The sequence below is a fragment of the Aethalodelphis obliquidens genome, unplaced genomic scaffold (genome assembly GCF_003676395.1).
Source record: "Aethalodelphis obliquidens isolate GAN/ISIS:26980383/991018 unplaced genomic scaffold, ASM367639v1 scaffold2, whole genome shotgun sequence".
In the NCBI taxonomy this organism is placed as follows: Eukaryota; Metazoa; Chordata; class Mammalia; order Artiodactyla; family Delphinidae; genus Aethalodelphis; species Aethalodelphis obliquidens.
Window position 1 is genome coordinate 33,891,187 of NW_020837946.1, and position 23,946 is coordinate 33,915,132.

The 23,946-nt window shown below is 36.4% G+C and overlaps 1 protein-coding gene across 3 annotated transcripts in view; it reads left to right on the plus strand.

Moving 5' to 3' along the window:
• TRAK2 (trafficking kinesin protein 2) overlaps positions 1 to 23,946 on the plus strand; it is a 60,141-nt gene that overhangs the window by 16,888 nt on the left and 19,307 nt on the right. For all 3 annotated transcript variants that reach the window (XM_027124160.1, XM_027124152.1, XM_027124142.1), the window contains 3 exons: positions 7,133 to 7,423; positions 14,189 to 14,383; positions 22,530 to 22,606. In XM_027124160.1, the coding sequence (XP_026979961.1) occupies positions 7,333 to 7,423; positions 14,189 to 14,383; positions 22,530 to 22,606 (363 nt within the window). In that variant the 5' untranslated portion in view covers positions 7,133 to 7,332. The remainder of the gene's footprint in view (positions 1 to 7,132; positions 7,424 to 14,188; positions 14,384 to 22,529; positions 22,607 to 23,946) is intronic.

Genomic DNA, 23,946 nt, shown 5'->3' on the forward strand with positions numbered 1-23,946 from the left:
ATTATGGTGTCTCTCTCCTTTTGCTTCTGCTTTATTCACTCAGCACTGTACTTCTAGTGCTGTATTGTTCCATGGTATGTATCCACATTTTACCTATTACTCTAGAGGGAGTAGGCCCTCAGCTTACTACCACAGATAGCAATGCAGGAAACAATCTCACACCTGTCTCTTTATGGGCTGATGTGAGAATTTCTTTGAGATAGATATACCTGGGAGCAGAATTGCTGGATCAAAGGGTACGTGTGTACTTAATTTGACGACATAGTTTCCATGGTTCTTTTGAACGGCTGCACTAGTCTGCATACCCATCATGGGCTTTTTATTTGGATAAATTTTTGTAAGAGTTTCTCTACGGCCAGTAGTTAGTGACGAGAAAGGATTACCTTAGGTAAGAATAATTGTTAGAACTCCTGAATTATTGTTAGGTGGCAATTCCAGATGAGATATAGAGCCATGCTTTTTATAAAAGCATGTTCTTTTTGAGAGCTAGAGCTGTTGACAATGTGGAAGCGTAGGAACTGATCTGAATCCTGTATCTTCTAAGTCTGCGTCCCATGACCAGGTACCATGAAATGGTGTTGTTTGTATTTTATAATGCTACATCCTTATCTATTTAACTTTTAAATTATATTAAGCACATAAGTAATGTTCACTGTTTACAAAATACTATTATATATGCTTTATAAGTATTAACTCATTTAAGCCACATAAAATAGGTACTATTATTGTTCCCATTTTATAAATGAGGAAACTGAGGCACAGAGAGATTGTTTTAATATTACCAATTGGTGAATGTGGATAACTAATGAAAAGTCTGTGAAAATAAATGGGTTATGTGGTATATGTTATTTCATAGTCCATTACAAATACAAAGGTGCTATTTAACTTTTCTGACTTTAACTTTTGAATACCAATATGTGTAACTCATTGAAATGCCAAATGGGAAAAGGAAGCATATTTATTAACATGTTTAATACTATACTTCCAAGAATTTGAAAATAAAATCCACAGATAGTGATAACCTTTATTAGGTGCCATAGTTGTTACTCTAGCACACTGGGTGTGTAAATTTTCCAGACGGGTAAAACTTAATTATTTAAACACCATAAAATATTATCTTTTAACATTTTCTTTTAAATCCTGCTTTCCTAACTTCTTAAAGCATAGGTATGAAAGCATGATTTAATGTTTTCCTCGTGATTGGGGTCATATTTTAATAATTGTCATTGCACTCTGATGAGGATGTAGATGTAAAATATGAAACATAAGGATTCTAGTAATGACTAGACCTGGCTTTGGTGAAAAAGTGCCTAATTTTCTTTTGGATTATTTGCCTAATTTTAGAAAAGGTAAAGTACAGAATATACAATCACAGTTGTATAATGTGGCTGCTGTAAAATTAATCATCAGCTCACAGATGGTTCCTTGCCTAGAAAACCTTCTTCAGTGTTGCTGTGGTAGTTTTAGCTCCTAGTGATTTGAAGACCCTGATGAATCAGATACTTATTAGCAGTCACCCATTCTCTTGCTATTTACTGTTTGTTGAGGAAGTATAGAGAAACAGTATCCCTTTCCACTGCAGTAGTTCAGACTGGATTACTGGAATATAAATTCAGTATCTTTGCAAACAAGACAGCAGACTAATTTTTTCTTCAAAACTTCTTTAGTATTTGGCTTGAAACCAAATGCCAAGCACAAGCAACATCTAAAATTATGCCTCCAGGGCTTCCCTGGTGGAGCAGTGGTTAAGAATCCGCCTGCCAATGCAGAGGACATGGGTTCGAGCCCTGGTCCGGGAAGATCCCAAATGCCACGGAGCAACTAAGCCCGTGCGCCACAACTACTGAGCCTGCGCTCTAGAGCCTGCGAGCCACAACTACTGAGCTCGCATGCTGCAACTACTGAAGCCCGCGTGCCTAGAGCCCGTGCTATGCAACATGAGAAGCCACCGTGATGAGAAGCCCGCGCACCGCAACAAAGAGTAGCCCCTGCTCGCCGCAACTAGAGAAAGCCCGTGCGCAGCAACAAAGACCCAATGCAGGGGTTCAAACCCGTGTCCCCTGCATTGGCAGGCGGATTCTCAACCACTGTGCCACCAGGGAAGCCCCCCATTTTATCTCTGAAAGCAGTACTAGTGATAGATGGATGAACACTAAAATAGAAATAGTGTAAAACATTGAAAGTGAGGAAATTATACATATTAAATATATGTCTGGACAATAAGAATGATTACGAAGGACAGTCCCAGGATGTGTGAAAAAAGATGTGCCTGTGCAGTTGAGAGTCAGCCAAAGGTGAAGAAATATGCATGTCTGAAATGGTTTCAGCAGAGGATCATCTCTAAAATGGGATGCCTATTTAGTCAAAGGTTTGAAATTCGGGTTAAAGTTGTAGTTCAAGAACTTAAAGGCTGAGCATGGTGAGTGAAAGTGGTGCTGTGGAAACTTATCAAAAGCCACAGATGCACCATGGGTTCAAGGCCTTTTCTAATCTGCAGGTGAAACTCTGGTGTGGATTCCTTAGCTGCCAGAGGTTGCCTCCCTTCTGTTGGTGGAGATTGTGGCAGGGAGGGGTTGCCTGCCTCAGTAAATGTTCATTGTAAACAAAACAGGACACTTATTTTTTTTAATGCCAAAAACATACCAGCTCGGAGGAAATACAGACACCATAAACCTAAATTTCACTCATGGTTTTGGACTTTTAGACTAACGGATTTCTTTTAGACTAACGGCTTTAACAGCCTTTTGGAATTTGTCCTGCTTGTAAGTAGAGCTGCCTCCATGTAGTTTATATTCTGAAAACCCTACTGGTCATTAAATTGAATGATACAAAAAAAGAAGGATCAAATGTTTGCTAGGACCAAATAGCCCCTCAGGGTGAACTTTACAGTTGCTGGTAGAGTAACTGTTTCGGAATGTAGTGTACTGTGGCTCGCCCATGAAGCTGGCCTTGGTGTTGGTGTGTGGGCTCTGCCTTTGTAAGATCGGCTTCTCACTATCCAGGTTGGATTTCGGGGGTGACACCCCCGCCACCCTTTTCTTCAGCTTTTAGCACTGAAGCCATTGTATAGTCTTCTTTTTTTTGTGGTTCAATATCTAATTTTAAAATTATTGTGTATTTTTTGTAAATTTTGTCTTTGATGTAGCCAGATACATTAAAAATTAGTGAGTCTCTGTCTTTGTTGAAAATCTATTATTTAATATAGGAAACGTGGTCCATTTATTTTATGTTTTAAATTATACAGTTTATCTTTTGTCTGGATGAAGGTTGACACTGTCTACAAGAGCTGCTGCTGGAGTTGGTGATTGGCACTGTTCCCACTTCTGCATTCAGATGAGCAGCCAACATGTATTTTAAATTAATCCCCAAAGTATTATTTGTACAATAAAAATTTTAAATATATCTTTCCAATTTAAATGTTTGTCACATCATTATATTTACTGTATTTCTAGGCTCTGCACTCTTGTCAAAGTGAAGTGTCCTGAATTGTTTTAGCCTTTTCTATAAGTCTGTTTTGGCCAGAGTATCCCGTTTTAAGGAAGTAGCAAGATTTTTTTAAGGCACAGGGCCTATATTTAGGCCCTCACTGTTGACCATTTTAGTTTCCATGGCTAGGCTAACTAAGTCATCAGCATGTTGTATTCTGCCAGCAATGTTTATATCAGTGACATGTTTTGTTTGTTCTTTTTAAGTCTCATTCTTATTAAAATAGGTCACTTAGCTGATTTACTTTATTTTTTCCTAAATGTGCAAGAATTACAAAGGCTGGCTTCTTGTTAAATAACGCATGCTTGGTTGACTGTTTTATTAAAAAAAGCCGTGAAGTTGTTCCTAAAAAGAGTGAATAAAGATCCAGCATAGCAAGTAGATGATACTCAAGGAGTTACTAAGAATAAGTGTGTACAAACTAGAAAATGCACTGAATATGTGTTGCTTGTGCTTGCCAAAGTTTAGTTTCTACTACATTTAGAACTCTGACTCTGCAAGCTTTCGGTTTGTTCATGAATCACAGAGGTAGAAAGAAAATGATTAAAGGCAAAACTAACATCACTCATCAGAGGGCAGGAAGTAAATGTGACTTCTTAGGTTGCGAGCAGATTGTATTAGCAGTCAACAGTAGGGTTTACAGTGTGCCCAAGTTTGTGTAAGGTACAATAATAATAATGATAATGATAAAATTGTACTATTTGGTGGTGGTAGAAATAATAATAACTAATATTTACATAGTATTTACTGTATTCTAAGGTATTGTTCTAAGAGCTTTACATGTATTAACTCATGTAATTTCCCCAGTGACCATCTGAGGTAGGTGCTACTGTTATCCTCTCATAACTCACTTAATCCCCATAGTAACCCCATAAAGTAGACCATGTTATTAAGCCCATTTTACAAATGAAGAAACAAGGTTAAGTAACTTATTCAAGGTCATGCAACTAGTAGTAGAGCTGGAGTTCAGAATCCATGTTCTTAACCACTCTGGTAGGCTCAATAATGGCCTCCTCCCAACCTCACTGGGTGGGGGTGGGCAAATCTTTACTGGTTTGATGCGCTTTCGTTCCATTGCCCTTTCAGTGGTTAATTTGGGAATGGCAGTTTGGACAATAAGATAGCACGTGGGGAAGAATTTAATTGCACACAGTAGACTGATCTTGGATGTGAAAATGAATTTTTGACAACTGGAATTAAAATCAAAGTACCTAAACAAATACTTTTGAGCTTTACTTCATGTTGCACTGGCTAGTACAGATTGCTATGTTGGCAAACATGTTTCAAGAGAATAATTATTTATATAAAATAGAATTTTAAAAATTTATAAGAATTTTCTGAATTCAAATATAGGAAAATTTTTATGTCAACATAAAATTATAAACTTTTCTGGGAAGGAATGTTGTTTATTATGTGTTTTTCCTTATACATTTTTTTTCATTTATGAAGTATAAAAACAGCAACCCTATGCCAATAACCACAGAAGTTTTTGAAATTTTACTTGTCCACGGAAATCCATGAAAGCCTGGATGTTGCAAATCTTGTTGTATACTCACTAAACTCCATTCTTACCATCTTGCTTCCTGATCACTTACAGCCTGACTTTGGGCCTAATCTCTTGATTGAACTGGTTTCTAGAAGGTTACTGTTGATTTTATGGTCTCTCTATACCACCTTTTTTAAACCAAAGATCTTTTTTGACTTTTCTGTAATGTTTAATTCTGTTGCCCATTCTGTCTCTGAAATTCTCTTCCCTAGTAGTTGCTGACAGTGTGTCTCTGTGCTACCTCAGTGACCATTTTCAGTCTCCTTTAGTGCTTTTATTTTGGTCTTTTCTATTTCTTGATGGTGACTCTTGTAAAAAAAAAACACATCATGTTTATAATGCCTGTAAATAGTAGGCATGAGAATGAATTAGCCATAAATAGAAGCTGCATGTTGCTAAGTAGACACTATTTAGTAGAGACTGTCTTTTGATATAAAGCTAAGTTTATAATTAATATTGAAGTTTTTTTGATTGCAACAATTGGGTTTTTTTAAATACACACATATATTTAATGCATTATATTCCTTTGTATATACCATTATTAAACTATTTATTTATGGATATCTTGATTCCAGTTGTGTACGTATGCTTTTTTTTTTTTTAATTATTATTTTTTTTTTTGTACGTATGCTTTAAAAAAAGAAAATACTGTATGGGCATCCTTATGCCTACATCTTGGCATACTCTGTGAGTATCTCCATCATATAAATTCCTAATGGTAGAATTGTTAAATTATGGTGTATATGCATTGAAAACTTTGGTAGGCATTGCCAAATAGCCTTTCTAAAAGCTTGTATCAATTTGCACTTTTATCAACAGTATAAGTACCACTTTCTCCGTACCCCTCCAACAATGAATATAATAAAACTTAATGTTTGCTGATCTAATGGATTAAAAATATTTTCTTTACATTTTTATTTATTTTAATTATAAGTGAGGTTGAGCATCCTTTATATCAGTAGTTTTCAACAGGGGGCAACTTTGCCCCCCGCAGGGGACATTTGATACTGTCTGGAAACATTTGGGGGCTGTTAAAACTGGGAGAGTGTCTGGGAAGAGGGTTCTACTGGCATGCTGCTAAACATCTTACAATGCACACAACAAAGTATTATTTTCCAGACCCAAATATCAGTAGTGTCAGGGTTGAGAAACCCTGTTTTATATTATTCCGTTTCATCTTCTTTGTTGGTTTATATCTGTAATTTCTGAGTTATTTTATTGTTTGCTTTAGAGTTTATAGTATACATTTTTAATTTATCACAGTTCCCCTTTGAGTGATATTTTACTATTTCATGTATGGTATAAACACCTTGCTATAGTATATTTCCATTTTTCTCCTCCTGGCCTTTGTGCTATTATTTTAATATGTTTTACTTCTGTGTATGTTATAGACCCCACAATATATTATTATTATTTTACTTTAAACAGTAGATTATCTTTAAATTTTTAAAACAGTTTTAATGAATTACAATTTACATTAGATTGCACATATTTCAAATATACAATTTGATAAGTTTTGACATATGTATATACTTGTGAAACCATTGTCACAATCAAAATAATGAACATATTTATCATCCCCCAAACTTTCCTCCTGCCCCTTGGTCATCCCTCCCCAACCCCAGGCAACCACTGATCTGCTTTCTGTCACTATAGATAAGTTTACATTTTCTAGAATTTTATATAAATGGAATCATAAACTATGTGCTTTTTTTGTCTGACCCTTTCATCCAGTATATTATTTCTAGATTTATCCATGTGGTGTGTGTATCATTAGGAAAACATTCTTTTTTTTTTTTTTTTTTTTTGCGTTACGCGGACCTCTCACTGTTGTGGCCTCTCCCGTTGCGGAGCACAGGCTCCGGACGCGCAGGCTCAGCGGCCATGGCTTACGGGCCCAGCCGCTCCGCGGCATGTGGGATCTTCCCGGACCGGGGCACGAACCCATGTCCCCTGCATCGGCAGGCGGACCCTCAACCACTGCGCCACCAGGGAAGCCCTAGGAAAACATTCTTAATGACAGACGTTCTGGGTAATTGGACTGCTGTTATTAATGAGCATGCTGAATTCTAAAGTCACTTGATGTGTTCTTTGTTTTAGGTCATGACCATCCAAGGAGTGATAATCACATGAGAGCACTCATTGCTCCAGATGTCATTTGACCATCAAAAAAAAAAATCTGTTTAAAAGAAAATATCCATTTGACCAGAACCTTTCTTTATTGAATGGCTTGATGGATTTCCTTTACTCTGATTCAAACCAAAACTGTCCTGCTCAACCAAAACAAGAAAGGACCTTGCATGAGTCAATCCCAGAATGCCACTTCTATATCACCGATGGGTGAAGAAAACCTCATGAATATCAATCACAGAGACTCAGAGAGCATCACTGGTGAGTCCAGTTTAATAAATGAAGTGCTGTTGCTTACAGGATAAAATGCGTATAAGACCCACCATGATGGAACTCAGCCTCTCTTTCCAGCCTGGTCTCCTCAGAGACCACTGAATTAGTCTCTCCATCCCCAGGTCTCCTATCGCATTATCAAAATTTGCCTTGGGTGCTGTTCCTTGTCTGCATCTGACTCCCTGTACCGTGTGAGCCCTGGTCAGTAGGAACTGCGTCACACTCATCTCCCTTATCTTGTCTTCCTATTCCTATCTTCCTGTCTCCGCAAGAACAGGGTTGCTTGTGTTTCTGTGCCCTGCAGTCACCTAACAACAGTATCTGGCACATAAGAGGCTCTCAGGACATATAGGGTATGCAAAAACAGGTACAGCCCCATAAGTCCTTATCTGCAAGACTAAATTTTAAAAACTCTGTACACCCAAAATTTTTTCTAAACTTTGGTTCTAAAACTCACTGGTCCACAAAACCTGACCTGTCCAGTTGTTTCTAGACATCTCACTTAGTTGGAATACTTGTTTGCTGAAATTGTATTAATGTGTTTAAATATGGGATACTGCTACAAAACCAGTTGGAGGTGTTATATAACATACAGTATGCACAGTACTACTTTTCTAAAACTCCATAAAATTCTGCAACCCATCTAAACCTAAAGTTTTTCCCATTTTTTGTTCAGTTTTGTTGAGATACCTGCATTAAGATACTATAAAATGCACCCATTTTAAGTGTACAGTTTGGTTCAGTATGGCCTGTGGGCCATAGTTTGCTGACGTCTGCACAACAGCATCAACACTTGATAATGTCAGTGTTTTTGATTTTAACCATTCTAGTAGGTGTGTACTGGTACCTCTGTGTGGTTTCACTTTCTTTTTCCCTGATGACTAATGATGTTCAGTGTCTTTTCATGTGTTTATTGGCTATTTCTAGATATTTTGAGTTGTCTATTTAAATCATTTGCCCATTTTTATATCTGTCTTACTACTGAATTGTGGTAAATATTCTTTTTATATTCTGTGTAAATCCTTTGTTAGGTAAAGGGGTGCAAATATTTTCTCCCAGACCATGGCTCGCCTTTTCATCTTCTTAATGGTGTCTTTTGAAGAGCAAAAGTTTAAAATTTTGGTGGAGCCCAGTTTATCAATTTTTGCTTTTATAGTTCATATTTTTTGTGTCATTTCTAAGAAATCTTTGCATACTTCAAGATCACAAAGACATTCTTCTTTTCTTTGAAGAGTTTTATAATTTTTGCTTTTACATTTAGGTCAATTTTATAATTAATTTTGAATATATAATGAAGTTAGGGTCCAGATTTCTTTTTCCCAGTTGAATGTTTAATTGTTCCTGCACCATTTGTTGAAAATATTATCTTTTACACTACTGAATTACCTTGGTAATTTCATTGAAAAATCATTTGATTATGTATGTGTGGATCTATTCCTGGACTCTCCATTCTGTTTCTTTAATCCCTAGGTCTATCTTTACATAAATACCACAGTGTTTTGATTACTTTAACTCTGTAGTAAATCTTGAAATCAGGTAGTATAATTTCTCGAAGTTTGCTCTTCTTTTTAAAAAATCATTTTGGCCATTCTAGACCTTTCACATTTCTATATAAATTTTAAAAACAGCTTGTCAATTTCTGCCAACAAAGATTAATGGAATTTTGAATGGAATTATATAGACTTTGTAGAGAATTGACATCTTAAGACTATTGAGTCTTCTAATCCGTGAACATGATATATCTCTCCATTTATTTAGGTCTTCTTTAATTTCTCTTAATAGTATTTGTAGTTTTTATTACACAGGTCTTCCACATATTTTATTAAATTTAATCCTAAATTTTTAATTTTTTTCTGCTACTATAAATGACATTGTTTATTTAATTTTATTTTCCAGCTGTTTATTACTAGTATGTAGAAATGAAGTTGATTCTTTATATATTGACTTTGTATTCTGCAACTTTGCTTAACTTAGTTTTATTAACTTTCTTGTAAATTCCTTAGCATTCGCTACATAAACCATAATGTCTGCAAATGGAGACAGTTTTACATATTCCTTTTCAATCTAGATGTGTTTTATTTCTTTTTCTTGCCCTTTGAATGGGACAGGATTTCAGTATATTTTTGAATAAAAGTGGTGGGAGCAAACATCCTTGCCAAATTTCCAATATTAGGAGAGAAGTTACGGTCTTTCACCAGAAGTTTTTTGAGAATGCCCTTTTTCAAATTGAGAAAGTGTCCTTCTCTTCCTAGTTCGATGACAGGTTTTTGTCATGAATGGGTATTGAATTTTGTCAAATACCTATTTTCCATTACTGAGATGGTTTTTCTTTTTTAGTCCATTGGTGTGGTGAATTCTATTGATTTATTTTTTCATTTTAAACCAGCTTTGCATTCCTGGGGAAAACTCTACTTGGTCATGATGTATTATCATTCTTATATATTGTGGATTTGATATACTAATGTTTTGTGTGTGTGTGTGTGTGTGTGTTTCCCATTCATTGGTTTGTACTCCTTTTTTTGCAATGTCTTTGCTTGATTTTGGTATTAGGGCAATGCTGGCCTCATAAAATGAGTTGTGAAGTATTCCCTTCTCTATATTTGAAAGAGTTTTTTGTAGAATTGGTATGATAACATTTTCCATCCTTTTACTTTTAACTTACCTGAATATTCAAGGGACATCTCCTATAGATAGTTTAAAGTCAGATCTTTTTTTCATCTAGTCTGACAATCTCTACTTTCTAATTGGTATGTTTAGACCATTTACATTTAATATAATTATCAGTTTAGTTGAGTCTACTGAACTCCTACTTGTTTTCTCTTTGTTCCATTTAAAAGTTCTTTCTTCCTTTTTTCCCCTCATTCCTTTCCTCTTTTGAGTTGTTCGTTTGCTGGTTTGTTTTTTTTAGGATTCCATTTTAATTCCACTATTGACCTAAGAGCTATACCTCTCTTTTTTCTCAATGGTTGCTCTGAGTTTGCAATATGCATTTTTAAATTTATCACAGTCTATCTTCAGATAACATTATACTATTTCATAAAGTGACACACAGGATTCTTCCATTTCCCCCTGCCATTGTATTATTCTTGCCATGCCTTTTATATTTACATATGTTATATACATAATTGTTATTATTTTTGCTTTAAACAATTATAAGTTAAATACATTATGAGAATAAAAGGCTTATATATTTCCACACAGATTTACCATTTCTGTCACTCTTTATTTCTTTTTGTAGATTGAACTTTCCATCTTATATCCTTTCTGCCTGAAGAACTTCAACATTTCTTGGAATATGGGTCAGCTGGCAATGACTAGTCAAAGTTTTTTGCTTGTCTGAAAAGTCTTTATTTCACCATTTTTAAAAGGTGTTTTCACTGGTGCAGAATTCTAAGTTGACTTTTTTATACACTTTAATGACATTCCATTGTCATCTACCTTACACTGCTTCTGATGAGATCATTTTTGTCTTTGTTCCCTCAAATGTAATGTGTCTTTTTTTCTCTCTCTGCTTTTAAGATTTTCTCTTTGGGTTTCTTTGTGTTTATCCTGCTTAGAGTCACTGAACTTCATTGAAATATGGATTTATAGTTTTGATTAAATTTGGAAGATTTTGACTGTTATTTCTTCAAATATCCTTGCTGCTCCCTCTTCTCTCCTCTTCTGTGACTCCAGTTGCATGTGTGTTAGACTGATTGTTATTGTGATGCAAGTCACTGATGCTCTGGTTTTTTTCCTAATCTTTTTTCACTTTAGTTTCCGTTGCTATGCCTTCAAGTCTACTGTTCTTTTCTTCTGGATAGTATCTAATATGTTAATGTTATCCAGTGAATTTTTAAATTTAGATATTGTACTCTAGTTCTATTTGAATTTTATAAATATAGGAATACTTTCTGTTTCTCTTTTCATCAAATTCATGTTTTCCTTTTAAATCTTTGAGCATATTAATAATGGCTATTTTGAAATTGCTGTTTACCACTTTTATCATCTTTGTCTTTACTCGGCTTGTTTCTATTGATTTATTTTCCAACTGGTAATGGGTTACAAATTGCTTATTCTTTGAATATCTAGTAATTTTTTATCAAATGCTGAATATTTTGAATGTTATATTGTTTGATGTTTGAATTTCCTTGTCTTATTTGAAAAACTGTTATTATTTTGGCAGGTCCTCAAGTTACTTGCTGATAATATCAGTTCTTTTTTTTTTTTTTTTTTGTGGTACGCAGGCCTTTCACTGTTGTAGCCTCTTCCATTGCGGAGCACAGGCTCCGGATGCGCAGGCTCAGCGGCCATGACTCATGGGCCCAGCCGCTCTGCGGCATGTGGGATCCTCCCGGACTGGGGCACGAACCGTGTCCCCTGCATCGGCAGGCGGACTCTCAACCACTGCGCCATGAGGGAAGCCTGATATCAGTTCTTTTGAGGCTTGTTTTTAATCTTTGCTATCTAAGTCTCTATATCACAAGACCATACTCTAGTATGCTTTATTCTGCATTAATTTAACCCTACTACCAGTAGGCATGACACTTCTAGGATCTTTTGATTGTCCTAACTGTTCATGAGGTTTTTCTGCTCTGGCTAGATGAAATTCAGGCCTTTCTTCGCTTTGTGTAGGAGAGTAACTTAATAAAGATATGAAGATGTAGAGGAAAATATGAGTGTAATGAGGACAGACCACTTTTGAGGCCATATTCAAGAGAAACAAGAGGAGGCCTTGAACCTAAATGGAGGCAATGTGGCTAGAAAGAAGTGAGCATAAGGAAGGGACATTTGGAGGATAAAAATATTAAGACTGGACAATCAGGAAAGCAATAAATAGTACATTTATTAGATGAACCTAAATGGAGGCAATGTGGCTAGAAAGAAGTGAGCATAAGGAAGGGACATTTGGAGGATAAAAATATTAAGACTGGACAATCAGGAAAGCAATAAATAGTGCATTATCAAAAATATGGGGGCTTCCCTGGTGGTGCAGTGGTTGAGAATCTGCCTGCTAATTCAGGGGACACGGGTTCGAGCCCTGGTCTGGGAGGATCCCACATGGCGCGGAGCAACTAGGCCCATGAGCCACAAGTACTGAGCCTGCGCGTCTGGAGCCTGTGCTCCGCAACAAGAGAGGCTGCGATAGTGAGAGGCCCATGCACCGCGGTGAAGAGTGGCTCCCGCTTGCCACAACTAGAGAAAGCCCTCACACAGAATCGAAGACCCAACACAGCAAAAATAAATTAATTAATTAATAAACTCCTACCCCCAACATCTTCTTTTAAAAAATATATATATATATATATGGGAGCAAATAGGATTTGCTCCTAAGGATGTTATTTGAACCTACTAAACCTTGATTGTGTACTCACTTTTAAAATTATTTTTTTGAAGTAGGGAATTGGTAATCTTGAATTTTCACAGAATTTTATTATTGCTTATTAAAAGAAAATTTCTAGGGAATAGTAGTTCTTTTAATGAATGTTACTTTTTTCTTCATGTATTTATAGTCAACTTCTCTTCCTGCAGATTTATAATGACAATCTGTATGTGATATACTTGTGGCAGGAAAAATTTGAACAGTCGCATAGAATTCATAGTAATATTATTTGGATGTATTTTCAGAGCTCTTATTTAAGAGATCTGCTAAGGGTTGAGAGGAGCTTCTTTAGATCCATATTTAAGGTTTTAAATGTACCTCATCTCTGTGATTATATACCTCATCTTTGTGGTTATGAAGCCACTGCTTGTCCTTCTGGGTGAATAGGATTGTCTGACATTGTCAGTCTCCTTGTACTTGATTTGATTAATGTCAGCCTCCTCATTGTTAAGATCAAGTCGTTGAAATTTACTCTTTTAAGTTATGTTTTCTTAAAATTAACTTTGTCGTTCTTTGCCAGAGTTAGAACATGTTTTTTATGCCACCCCCAAAGGAAATACCAGATCTCTTTTAAAAATGAGAGGGTTGATATGACATCCTGTATTTTCTCTATTTTAAGCTGTAGTATTTTAAGCATATTAAAAGAGATAACTGTTTTTTTTTTTTTTTTTTGTAAACTGCTAAATTTGGGAGGTGTTAAATGATGGGCAGCATTTGGAACAAGAAGCCAGGAGCAAACACATGAAGGTGGAGAAGCCCAAGCGTGTTCAGAGAAATACAAGCAGGGAGAGTTAGAGGTGTTCAAGTGAGCGAGTAGTGATGTGAAAGGTATTCAAGACTTTAAATGTATCACATCTTCAGTAAGTGTTAATTTTTTTTATATCTAGCTTCTGTGAGAATGTGGTAAAATGTAATTTTTCCAGATTTTGAAGAATCCTCCCACAGAGTTCAATTCTGTTATTAAAGAACATGTCATTTTATTCCTTTTGAACTCCTTTTCTTCTGGTTGTTTTGTGTTGCCTTTTTTCCCCGAAGCATATAAGTTATTTGAGATCAGATCTCTTGTAAGCAGCACTAAATATATTGATAAGGAAGAAATAAGAAATTTTAAACTTTAAAAACATAGGTGTATTCCCTAAGCAATATATTTTTAGATAGGATACAATTAAAATTCATGGTAGTATTTTTACTATAGAAGTTCTCGTATTAAAGAAACCTAGAGAAAAGCCAACTTTAGTACCAGGATACAGTAATAAAAATCATCGGAGACATGGTATTGGCTAATGTTTCGTTGATTATCCTACTTTGACAAAACTAATTTCACCGATTTTTCTCTGTAGCCTAGAAAATTGAAATATATTGGATTCATTTACATGGAATCTCCTCTTTAGATGTGTGCTCCAATGAAGATATCCCTGAAGTTGAGCTGGTGAGCCTGCTAGAAGAACAGCTACCCCAGTATAAGCTAAGAGTGGACTCTCTCTTTCTATATGAAAATCAAGACTGGACTCAGTCCCCACGCCAGCAGCGACATGGATCTGATGCCCTCTCTCCAGTCCTTGCTGAAGAGACTTTCCGTTATATGAGTGAGTATTTCAGAGTTTGTCCATTGAACTAAAGATCATGAATATCTTGGTGTTGACTTTTAAAACATTTGACATCCCTAGCCATTGTTCTGTTTGTACCTACTTTAACTTGAACTGATTTAACAACATGAAGAGATGATTCTAATTGTGTTATGTCTGAATGCAGAAAGTTTATCATTTTTAAGACTCTGAGTGTCCAGGGTTGCAAGCATACTCAGAGGTTTCCATTTCTCTCATCTTTTACTTGATACTTTCTTCCAACTGTGGAGAAAAGGGAACTTAAAAAAAAAAAAGTAGTGAAAGTATTTAAAATTTAATATCCCTTTATATTTCACAGCATTTATTATCCTAATACTTTAATATGTTGAGCCATCAGCTTTTTGACTCTAATCTACCTTACTAAACTGACATAGTCACAGGAACTTGTCAAGTCATTAAGAAACGGAGTTCTTAGATACATAAGTAGCTTTAAAATGCCGAGGAGAAATACGTGCACACTCATAGTAATCTTCATCATTTACTTAAGGATTCAGAGAATATTTCAGTGAGAAAGTAAGCCAAATTTGTCCTGAAAATAAGTCTGTTTTACACCACACTCTTTAAAAATGACAAAATTAAATAGGACACCTTTTTTTTTTTTTTTTTTTTTTTTTTTTGCGGGTCTCTCACTGTTGTGGCCTCTCCCATTGCGGAGCACAGGCTCCGGACGCGCAGGCTCAGCGGCCATGGCTCACGGGCCCAGATGTTCCGCGGCATGTGGAATCTTCCTGGACTGGGGCATGAACCCGTGTCCCCTGCATTGGCAGGCGGACTCTCAGCCACTACGCCACCAGGGAAGCCCCGGTAATCATTAACTTTTAATGGTACTTTCCTATAACCAGATTACTTACTGCTCAGAAAAAGAATTGTAAACATTGTTTAAACTTGAATTAGGAACTCAAATAGAACTGTATTTCTGTCCTCAACAATTCTTATAATTAGCTGAATATTAAATTAAGGCCCTTAAGGTTTTCTTAACTTCATAGTTTGAGAAGTTACTTGCTTGAGATTTTCTCGAAAATGCTTTTTAAATGGAACACTATTTTATTTCCATTTCCCTTTGTTCCCTGAGTTTTTAGATTTGTGAGAAAATTTCAAACTGAAATTTCATTGGGATAAATTTAGTTTGTCATTATTCTGATAAAGCAGTGTAGAAAGTGCCCCTTAGTTTACATGTTCTTTGTCCTATATGCTGCTGGAGGGGACAGTGAGGGAGACTAGCTAGAAAGATGTCTTAGATCATGATTTAATGGAGTTACTTTTAGGATGAATTTTAAGTAAAAAGACTGGGAAATAAAAGGTAAACAGATTCTAAACTACTTGGTTTATAGGACTTTACATAAACAAACCATAGTGTTCAAGGGAGCAATTTAAAACTTGAGATTAATAGGATGTTACAAGATCCGTACTTCCAAGATCTGGAAAAGTGTCCTATTCCTTTCATCTAATGGTACTATTTTCACTTCAGCAATTTGAAAATTAAACTACATATGATACACCTAATATCATGAAGCATAGAAGCTAGGATCATCATCTGTTCACTGATACTTTATCTCTGTACTGTACTTTAATTTCACTGTTATTTTAAAGGTATCAATTCTTTGGGTTAACAGTTCACTCAAATATAAATAAACTTCATTATGAATTTCTATCTTGTGAATGTAAAAGATAAGTGATTTACTTTGTTTAGCAAATTGACCAAGATTTTAAAATCACGGGGACTTCTCTGGTGGCACAGTGGTTAAGGCTCCTCCTGCCAATGCAGGGGACAAGTGTTCGATCCCTGGTCCAGGAAGATCCCACATGCCATGGAGCAACTAGGCCCGTGCACCACAACTACTGAGCCCTCGTGCTGCAACTACTGAAGCCCGTGCACCTAGAGCCCGTGCTCTGCAACAAGAGAAGCCACCTCAATGAGGAGCCTGCACACCGCAACGAGGAGTAGCCCCCGCTCACCACAACTAGAGAAAGCCTGCGCACAGCAATGAAGATCCAACGCAGCCAAAAATAAATAAAAAATTTTTTTAAAAAAAAGAACTTTAAAAAGCATGATACAAACCATTCTCTTACCCTTTTCCACAGTTTTCTATCCCCTTGAGATGTCAAGATTTGTGGTTTAGAATAGTTACTACAGACCCCGGCAAGCCATCCTAGGGTTCAGCTCCTTGGTGCTGTTTCAGCCCCTTCTTATCCTGACTTACCTCACATGCCAGTAGATACTCATGCTCATTAAAATGAATTATAACAGCTAATAAAAAGAGGCGGCACAGGCAGAGGCACTTTCTCTCTTATATAACACAAAGAAATTGAAAGAGCCATGAGAAGAAAATAAAGAAATTTGGAAGGAAACATGGGCAAGGTTTTGGGATGGGAACCTATCTCACATGAATAAAAGGACACTGGTTGTTCTTTGAAGCCACTACCAAACCAGAAAGAGATTGCTCTCAAGTGTTTTATTTTAAAAGTAAACAATGGGTAGGTCCAAAAAAGTAATTCTCTCCTAGTCCCTGCCTTACACACACAAAGTTTAAGATACTCAAAGAATGTTTTGCGTGCAGGGTTTTCTTAATTTTATTAAGAGAGAGCCCCACAGTGACATGGGGCAAGCAGTGCGATCAGATCACACTGTGACAGAAAGTACCATTTATTTGTTCGTGTGAAGGCTAAAAATAGAAACCTGATCTGCCCTTCAGGGTATTTTTTATTTGGGAGTAAGGGATCACCTGTACCACTTCCTAATGCATAAGAAAAAGGGGGGTGGTTATATAAGTTGTAATTAAGGCCTCATTAATTACTAGTACCAAGTGATATTATATGTCATTAATGATGTGTAATTATTATACATCATTAATGACATATAATATCATTTGCTAAAAACACAGATCCTTGTGCTACCATCCCAGATCTACTGATTCAGAAACTTTGGGAGTGGGGCCCGTCTATTTTAACAAGTCCTCCTGATGGTACTGGTGCACACTCAGATTTGAGAAACACTGATCTAAAGCTTTGTCACCAAAACCATATGGCCATTTCACAGTGACATTAATTGGAGAATTTTAGGAATTAGGGAGGGTGTAGTATTTTGCAGAGAAATAGATGGTAGAAATTATTACTTCTGGTTGATAGTTATACTTTTCCTCAACTCTGCCCTTGAAAATCATTAACCTGTACTGGCAAGAAAAGAAATACAACAGATAATGTTCAGGAAGCATTAACCATAAGTCAAGTTGTAGAGGTTAGCGGATTCATAATTCCTCGCAACCAGTTCCACAGAAGAATTAAGCCATATGCCCTAAGACATCTATTGTAGAATGAATTACCTTATCACCTCTACATTATGTACTAGGTAGGTATTATTTGTCAGAGAATTGAGAACATTGTCGCTCAAAGCATTATCTATGGGGCTTAATTCTCGCCTGGAACCCTGTTGAGAAAGGCTGTCCTAGACCGTATATATCACCAGCCTCCTTTTTGTTCTGCCTCAGTTCTTTTGAAGGCAGTTTTTTGTATTGCAGAAATGTTCTCTGTATTATAGTAGCAAGAACCACTTCTTTGGGGTTAAAACCTCAAGACCTGTCCGTAGTTATCAGGAGTTATTCTAGCTTTTACTCTGCCATGTGAAACTGTGTGTTTCATTTTTGTTTTTTGTTGTCTTGCTGTTGTTTTTTGGTGTGGGAGGTTTGGAGAGTGATGAAAGATTAGAAGTCTTTTAAAAATTAGATAATTGGGGTAAAAACTCTAGACCTTGTAAAAGGACATATGAGAACTATTCAAGAACCATCTAATATAAATAACAGGGATATCAAAATGGATTAACATTGGCATTTTCCATCCTGAAAATGATTGGGGGATGGTTGATGTGAAATTACGCAGATATACCATAGAGTAAGAATTAGTGAAGTGCTTATATATATCTCCCCATGTTTTTTCAAGAATATTAGATTCTCCAAATATTAACCAAAAATGTTGAACATTAACTAACAACCTTCATAAACCAAAAATGTTCTGTACAAATGTTTATTTTCTCCCTGATATATAATTTGTTCTTAGAGAGTTAGAAAGCTCATGTCTGGAAACAAGCAAGGAGCATTGGTAATTTCTGTACCATTTAACATATTTTATTTTAACCTCTGAGAACTGAAGGAAAAATAGTATTTGATAGAATTATAATAAAGTCAGCCTGCTTGGCCCTGAATTCTTGGTTACTACAGTGAAGAATTAGTCTATCGCTTTGGAAGCATTTAATCACAATACTTAAATGCCAAGAGAATACTTAAGAGCTTTGCCCTGAGTACTTTTGGAATCATCCCAAGCAGCCTATCTTTATCAGGAGTATTGTGTTAAAGAAGAGAAGACAGAACTGATTAGGCTGCAGAGAGGAATCCTTTGTGTTCCTCTATGCTTTGTGTTCCTCTATGAATTGAGCAGCTCGGTGCAGTTGAGGTGGCCCAGCCTTTGGGGCTTGGTGGTCTATAGACTGTTTCACTTAAAACATAAGAATTGGAGAATTCTGGTTGCATTATCTAACTTCTTTACTGTAATAAATATTTAAGCATTTGAAAATTCATTTTTCCTTTTTGAAACCTCTTAACAAGAGCTGCTACTTTTTGATTGCAATGATAACATTTGTTCTTCATGGAAAATTAGCAAAAAACTGAACAGAAAACAACAGATCAACCATAACCCCCACTCAGAGATAACCACTATTAACATTTTGATTTATAGCCTTCCAGCCTCTCTCGTGTATAGACATGTATAGATATACTCACACGTTAAAAACAAAAATGGGGCTTCCCTGGTGACGCAGTGGTTGAGAGCCCGTCTGCCAATGCAAGGCACACGGGTTCGTGCCCCGGTCCAGGAAGATCCCACATGCCACAGAGCAGCTAGGCCGGTGAGCCATGGCCGCTGAGCCTGCGCATCCGGAGCCTGTGCTCCGCAATGGGAGAGGCCACAACAGTGAGAGGCCCACATACCCCAAAAATTAAATAAATAAATAAAATGGTACATATGTTGTTTTATAACTTGTGTTCACAGATAAATACTCTAATATTTCATCAGATAAAAGCCTTTTGATCTTGGTGGGACTGTGGTAGAAACAGCAACATGGTGCAAAGAGCCCATTCCCGTCACTGAGAATGAGCAGACCCAAGTTTTTTCTTATGACCTTGTGAGACGGGAGTTGTTATCACCTCATTATTATATTGGCTTTGCCACTAATAGTTTGCTTTGCTGTCTTGGACATGTCACATAATTCCTCTTAGTCAAGGTTCCTCATGTAAGAAAAAGATCATTAAACTAGGTAACTTCTTAAGGTTCAGCTTTAAATTGTCAGACTATGACAGATGGTAAGCACTTATGGGAAATATATTTTAGTTTCTCCTCACTAAAACATATTTTATTCTAAACACTTCTTTTCTGTATTACTGTGTCCTTCATTTTCTTTTCCCCTTTCATCATGTGTGACTGGTACCTCACAGCATTTTATTACATCCTTAATTTACTGGTTTGACTTCAGATTAAATTTGCCACTTCATCTCCAACTCTTATCTGTTGTATAATATAAGCCATGGCATGTATTTTTTAAATTAGTTGTATAAAAACTGTTTTTAACTGAGTCTCCAGGATTGCTGGTTCTTGCTTTGAGTGTTAACCCTGGATCAGTAGTTTCCATCCCTAGCTTCACGTCAGAACATCTGGCATATTTTACGTACTACCTGTGCCCTGGACTTCCTCCAAATGAATTAAATTAGAATCTGGAGTTGAGACCCACTGCCCTGCATTACATTTGTTTTTGCAACCATTGGCTAGTTTTCTGTAGTTTAGAGTGTAGATATATTGACTTGATTTTTTTCCCTTGTATTATTGAGACAAGCAGTAGAAGAGACCACACACTGTTAGTATCTGCCTTAATTTTTAATCCTTTGTTCCTGCTATGCTACCAAGTTAAACTGTGAAGATTCCTGGCCCAAAAGCCTATTTCCCTTATCCCTGAGGTTAAATTATAGTTTAATTTATACTAATAAGTAAAAATTCTCTACTTGTAAATAAAAATTCTTTGGGAGTAAAAATGTTTCTTTCTAGTGTTTTTGTTGTTGTTGTTTTTAGTTTTCTTATTTTCAATTTAAAACTTTTTCAGCTATCTCCTAACACTATCAACCCAACACTTTGTTTTACTTTTAACTAGAAGTAAGACTATCATTAATAATTAAGCTTTGGGTAATTCCCAGTTTCATATTTTTTAATTTTTATTTTTTTTATATTTATTTATTTATTTATTTTGGTTGCGCCGGGTCTTAGTTGCAGCAGGCAGGCTCCTTAGTTGCGGCTCATGGGCTCCTTAGTTATGTCACATGTGCTCCTTAGTTGTGGCCAGCGGGCTCCTTAGTTGTGCATGCACATGGGATCTAGTTCCCTGACCAGGGATTGAACCTGCGTCCCCTACATTGGAAGGCAGATTCTTAACCACTGCGCCACCAGGCAAGTCCCAATTCCCAGTTTCATTTTAAGCAGTGGTGCTAAGAAGAAAAATTAAAAGCTCAGATTAAAGTAAAACCTATCTAATGGTGTCTTTTGAGCAACCTTAAGTGTTAAGATGGGACTAAAGAAGTATAGATGACTTAAATCATAGTTTCTGCTGCCAACTCAGTGCATTATTTACAGAGAATTTTAAATCAGGGCTGTTTCATACATACCAGTTGTGTTTAAAGAGTATAGATGTAAATAGTTACATGATACTTAGCAGTTTACTAAATACTACTTAGTAGATTATCATATTTGAACCTCCTAATGACCTTGTGAGAGGTTATCAGCTTCATATTATAAATGTGGAATCTGAATCTCAGAATGGGTAAGTGACTTGTTCAAGCTCACTCAAATATGGGAATTCAGCTTTTCTGCTTCAAACCTCTGATTTTTCACACTTCAAGGCAAACTAATTTTAAAAGCAGTCTAAGTCAAACACAAGTCTGTTTCATGTAATGCACTCCAAAGTCAAAAGATCCCTCTTTTATTATGCATCATTACCTTAAAAAGGTATTGCTTATTGTGATTGTGGAATCATTAGGATCATATCTGTTCTTTTCTTTGGAGCTAAATTAGTCAAGTGCAGTTCCTGAATTTATGGAGTGCCAGAAATAATGGGTTTGAGTTATGCAAGGAATACTGTAGTATACAGTTTAGTTTATAGCAAAGGCCTACATATGATGAAGCTTATCATAAAGAAAAAGGATTTTTAATTAAGCTAAAAAGTGTTATGGTTCATAATAGAATTACAAGAAGTCCTACAAGTCCTATTCCTTGTTTATTGATATTAGCTCACATGACAGGTGATCATAGATGTTCAAGATAATCACAACAGAATTCTAATTAAATTCCTTTATACATAACTCCTCGTGAACTCGCCCCTCAATAACTTTAATTTAGATTAGGATGTAAAACAATTGGTGGTTCAATTCATTCTCCAGTCCCACATTCTCTAGTGTGAGTGAACCAAAGTTCCAATCTTTTTTTTTAATTTATTTATTTATTTATTTATTTTTGGCTGCATTGGGTCTTCGATGCTGCGCTCGGGCTTCCTCTAGTTGTGGCGAGCAGGGGCTACTCTTCACTGTGGTACACAGGCTTCTCACTGCGGTGGCTTCTCTTGTTGCAGAGCATGGGCTCTAGGCGCACGGGCTTTAGTAGTTGTGGCGCACGGGCTTAGTTGCTCTGCGGCATGTGGGATCTTCCTGGACCAGAGCTCGAACCCATGTACCCTGCATTGGCAGGTGCATTCTTAACCACTGCGTTACCAGGGAAGTCCCCAAAGTTCCAGTCTTACCAAGGGAAGAGGAGACAGTCAGGAGGTAGCTGCCTTGTGATCATTTGATACTTTCTTAATTTATTGTATGATGTACATTTTGTTTGTAGTAATTGGTCTATTTCCTGAGTGTCTAACACATGAAATATTTCTTTCCCTTTTCTTTTTTCACCTATTTTTTTATTCTGAATGGCTTTTTGTAAAAGCCCGGGCTGTTTGTTGTGTTGTTATCTTTCAATTCTTATGACTGTTTAAAACTTTGTGTTATTTCTATATCCTATAAACTGTTGTTTTTAACTATCTTAGTTCTAGGCACAGACAGGGTGGAGCAGATGACCAAAACTTACAATGACATCGACATGGTTACACATCTCCTGGCAGAGGTAGGAATATGTCTTTTTTTTCTCCAGTACAAAAAGCTAAAACTTAAAGATCATTTAGAATCTATCAAATTTGCATATCAATGAAAAATGATGATGTCTTTGCTCTAGGTTGTTCTGTGTAAGGTTGTTACAGATAGAACAACTGGCATACCAACTGGCATTCCAAAGAAGATGGCTCCTGAAGTTTATTGTTATGAAATTGTAGAGGGCTTAATTTTTTGTTGTTGTGTTATAATGGTGCTGGCTGGCTTCTCTGTCCTAGAAAAGCAATCTTAAAAAAAAAATTTTTTAAAGTAAATCCTTGGTGTCACTCACCCTGAAAACAGAGCTGCCCATTCAAGAAGCAGCTCCATTGCAAATCAACACCAATAGTTTGAAGCATCTTCCCTTTTCTACTTTTATTCAGGCTATTATTTGAGCTCACTTTGTCCATGACATTTTTAGTGTGTATAGTATATCTCTTCGAAGTGGCGGTCAAGAGGTCTCTCCCTATGCTTCAATTTCAGTTGATCTGATGGAAATTTCAGTCTTTCTCTTTGAAGTACCCTTCTCCCCATATGCCCCCCTAACCCCCAGCAGCTCCCCAGAATGATTTTGTGTATGCCACTTAGCCTATGTTGAAAATGAGGTAAGTGGGCCTTGAAAATTTGGAGATAATCCACCCACCTGTTTTCATGTTGCTGTGGACCAAAAAAATAGAAGCATAATTTTATTTACAGTGATTAATGTAAGTGGAACCCATTCTCATATACTATAAGGCACTCAGATGTATATTGATATTTTTCCACCTTACAGAATACAGTCCTCACCACCACCATGTCGAGGATTCCTATGCCTTGCTAAGTATCACCATCTACCCAGAAAGAGTAACTCTTGCCTTGCTTGACTTTTCTGTAGGCTTCCCTGCATCATTACCACCAATTTCTTCAGACTGCCTTCTTTTCTACACTCTAAGAAGAACCCTGTAGCCTCAAAATGTCCAGTCTATTATATCCCCTATTTTATTTCACATCATGATTCTTATACCAGTTGACAATAGGGCTCTTGATTATGCTTTCCTCTAAGTCTCTGGCTCTGAATGCTTATAAGCTTTGCCCTAATTGGAACTGTATTCAACCTGCCTACTGTATCATTACCATGCTTAATAGACAAATGCATTCAACAAATATTTATTTGGCTTTTACTATGTGTCAGGCCCTGTCCCCATTTTTAAAGACTATATTGATTTTGTAAGTCCCTAAAGTCATAAGTTGAAAAGTTGGGTTGCTCTATCCTAATTAATGGGGTGATCAGTAAACCTCACTTGATATCAAGAAATGCCCTCTTTCATTTATAACTAT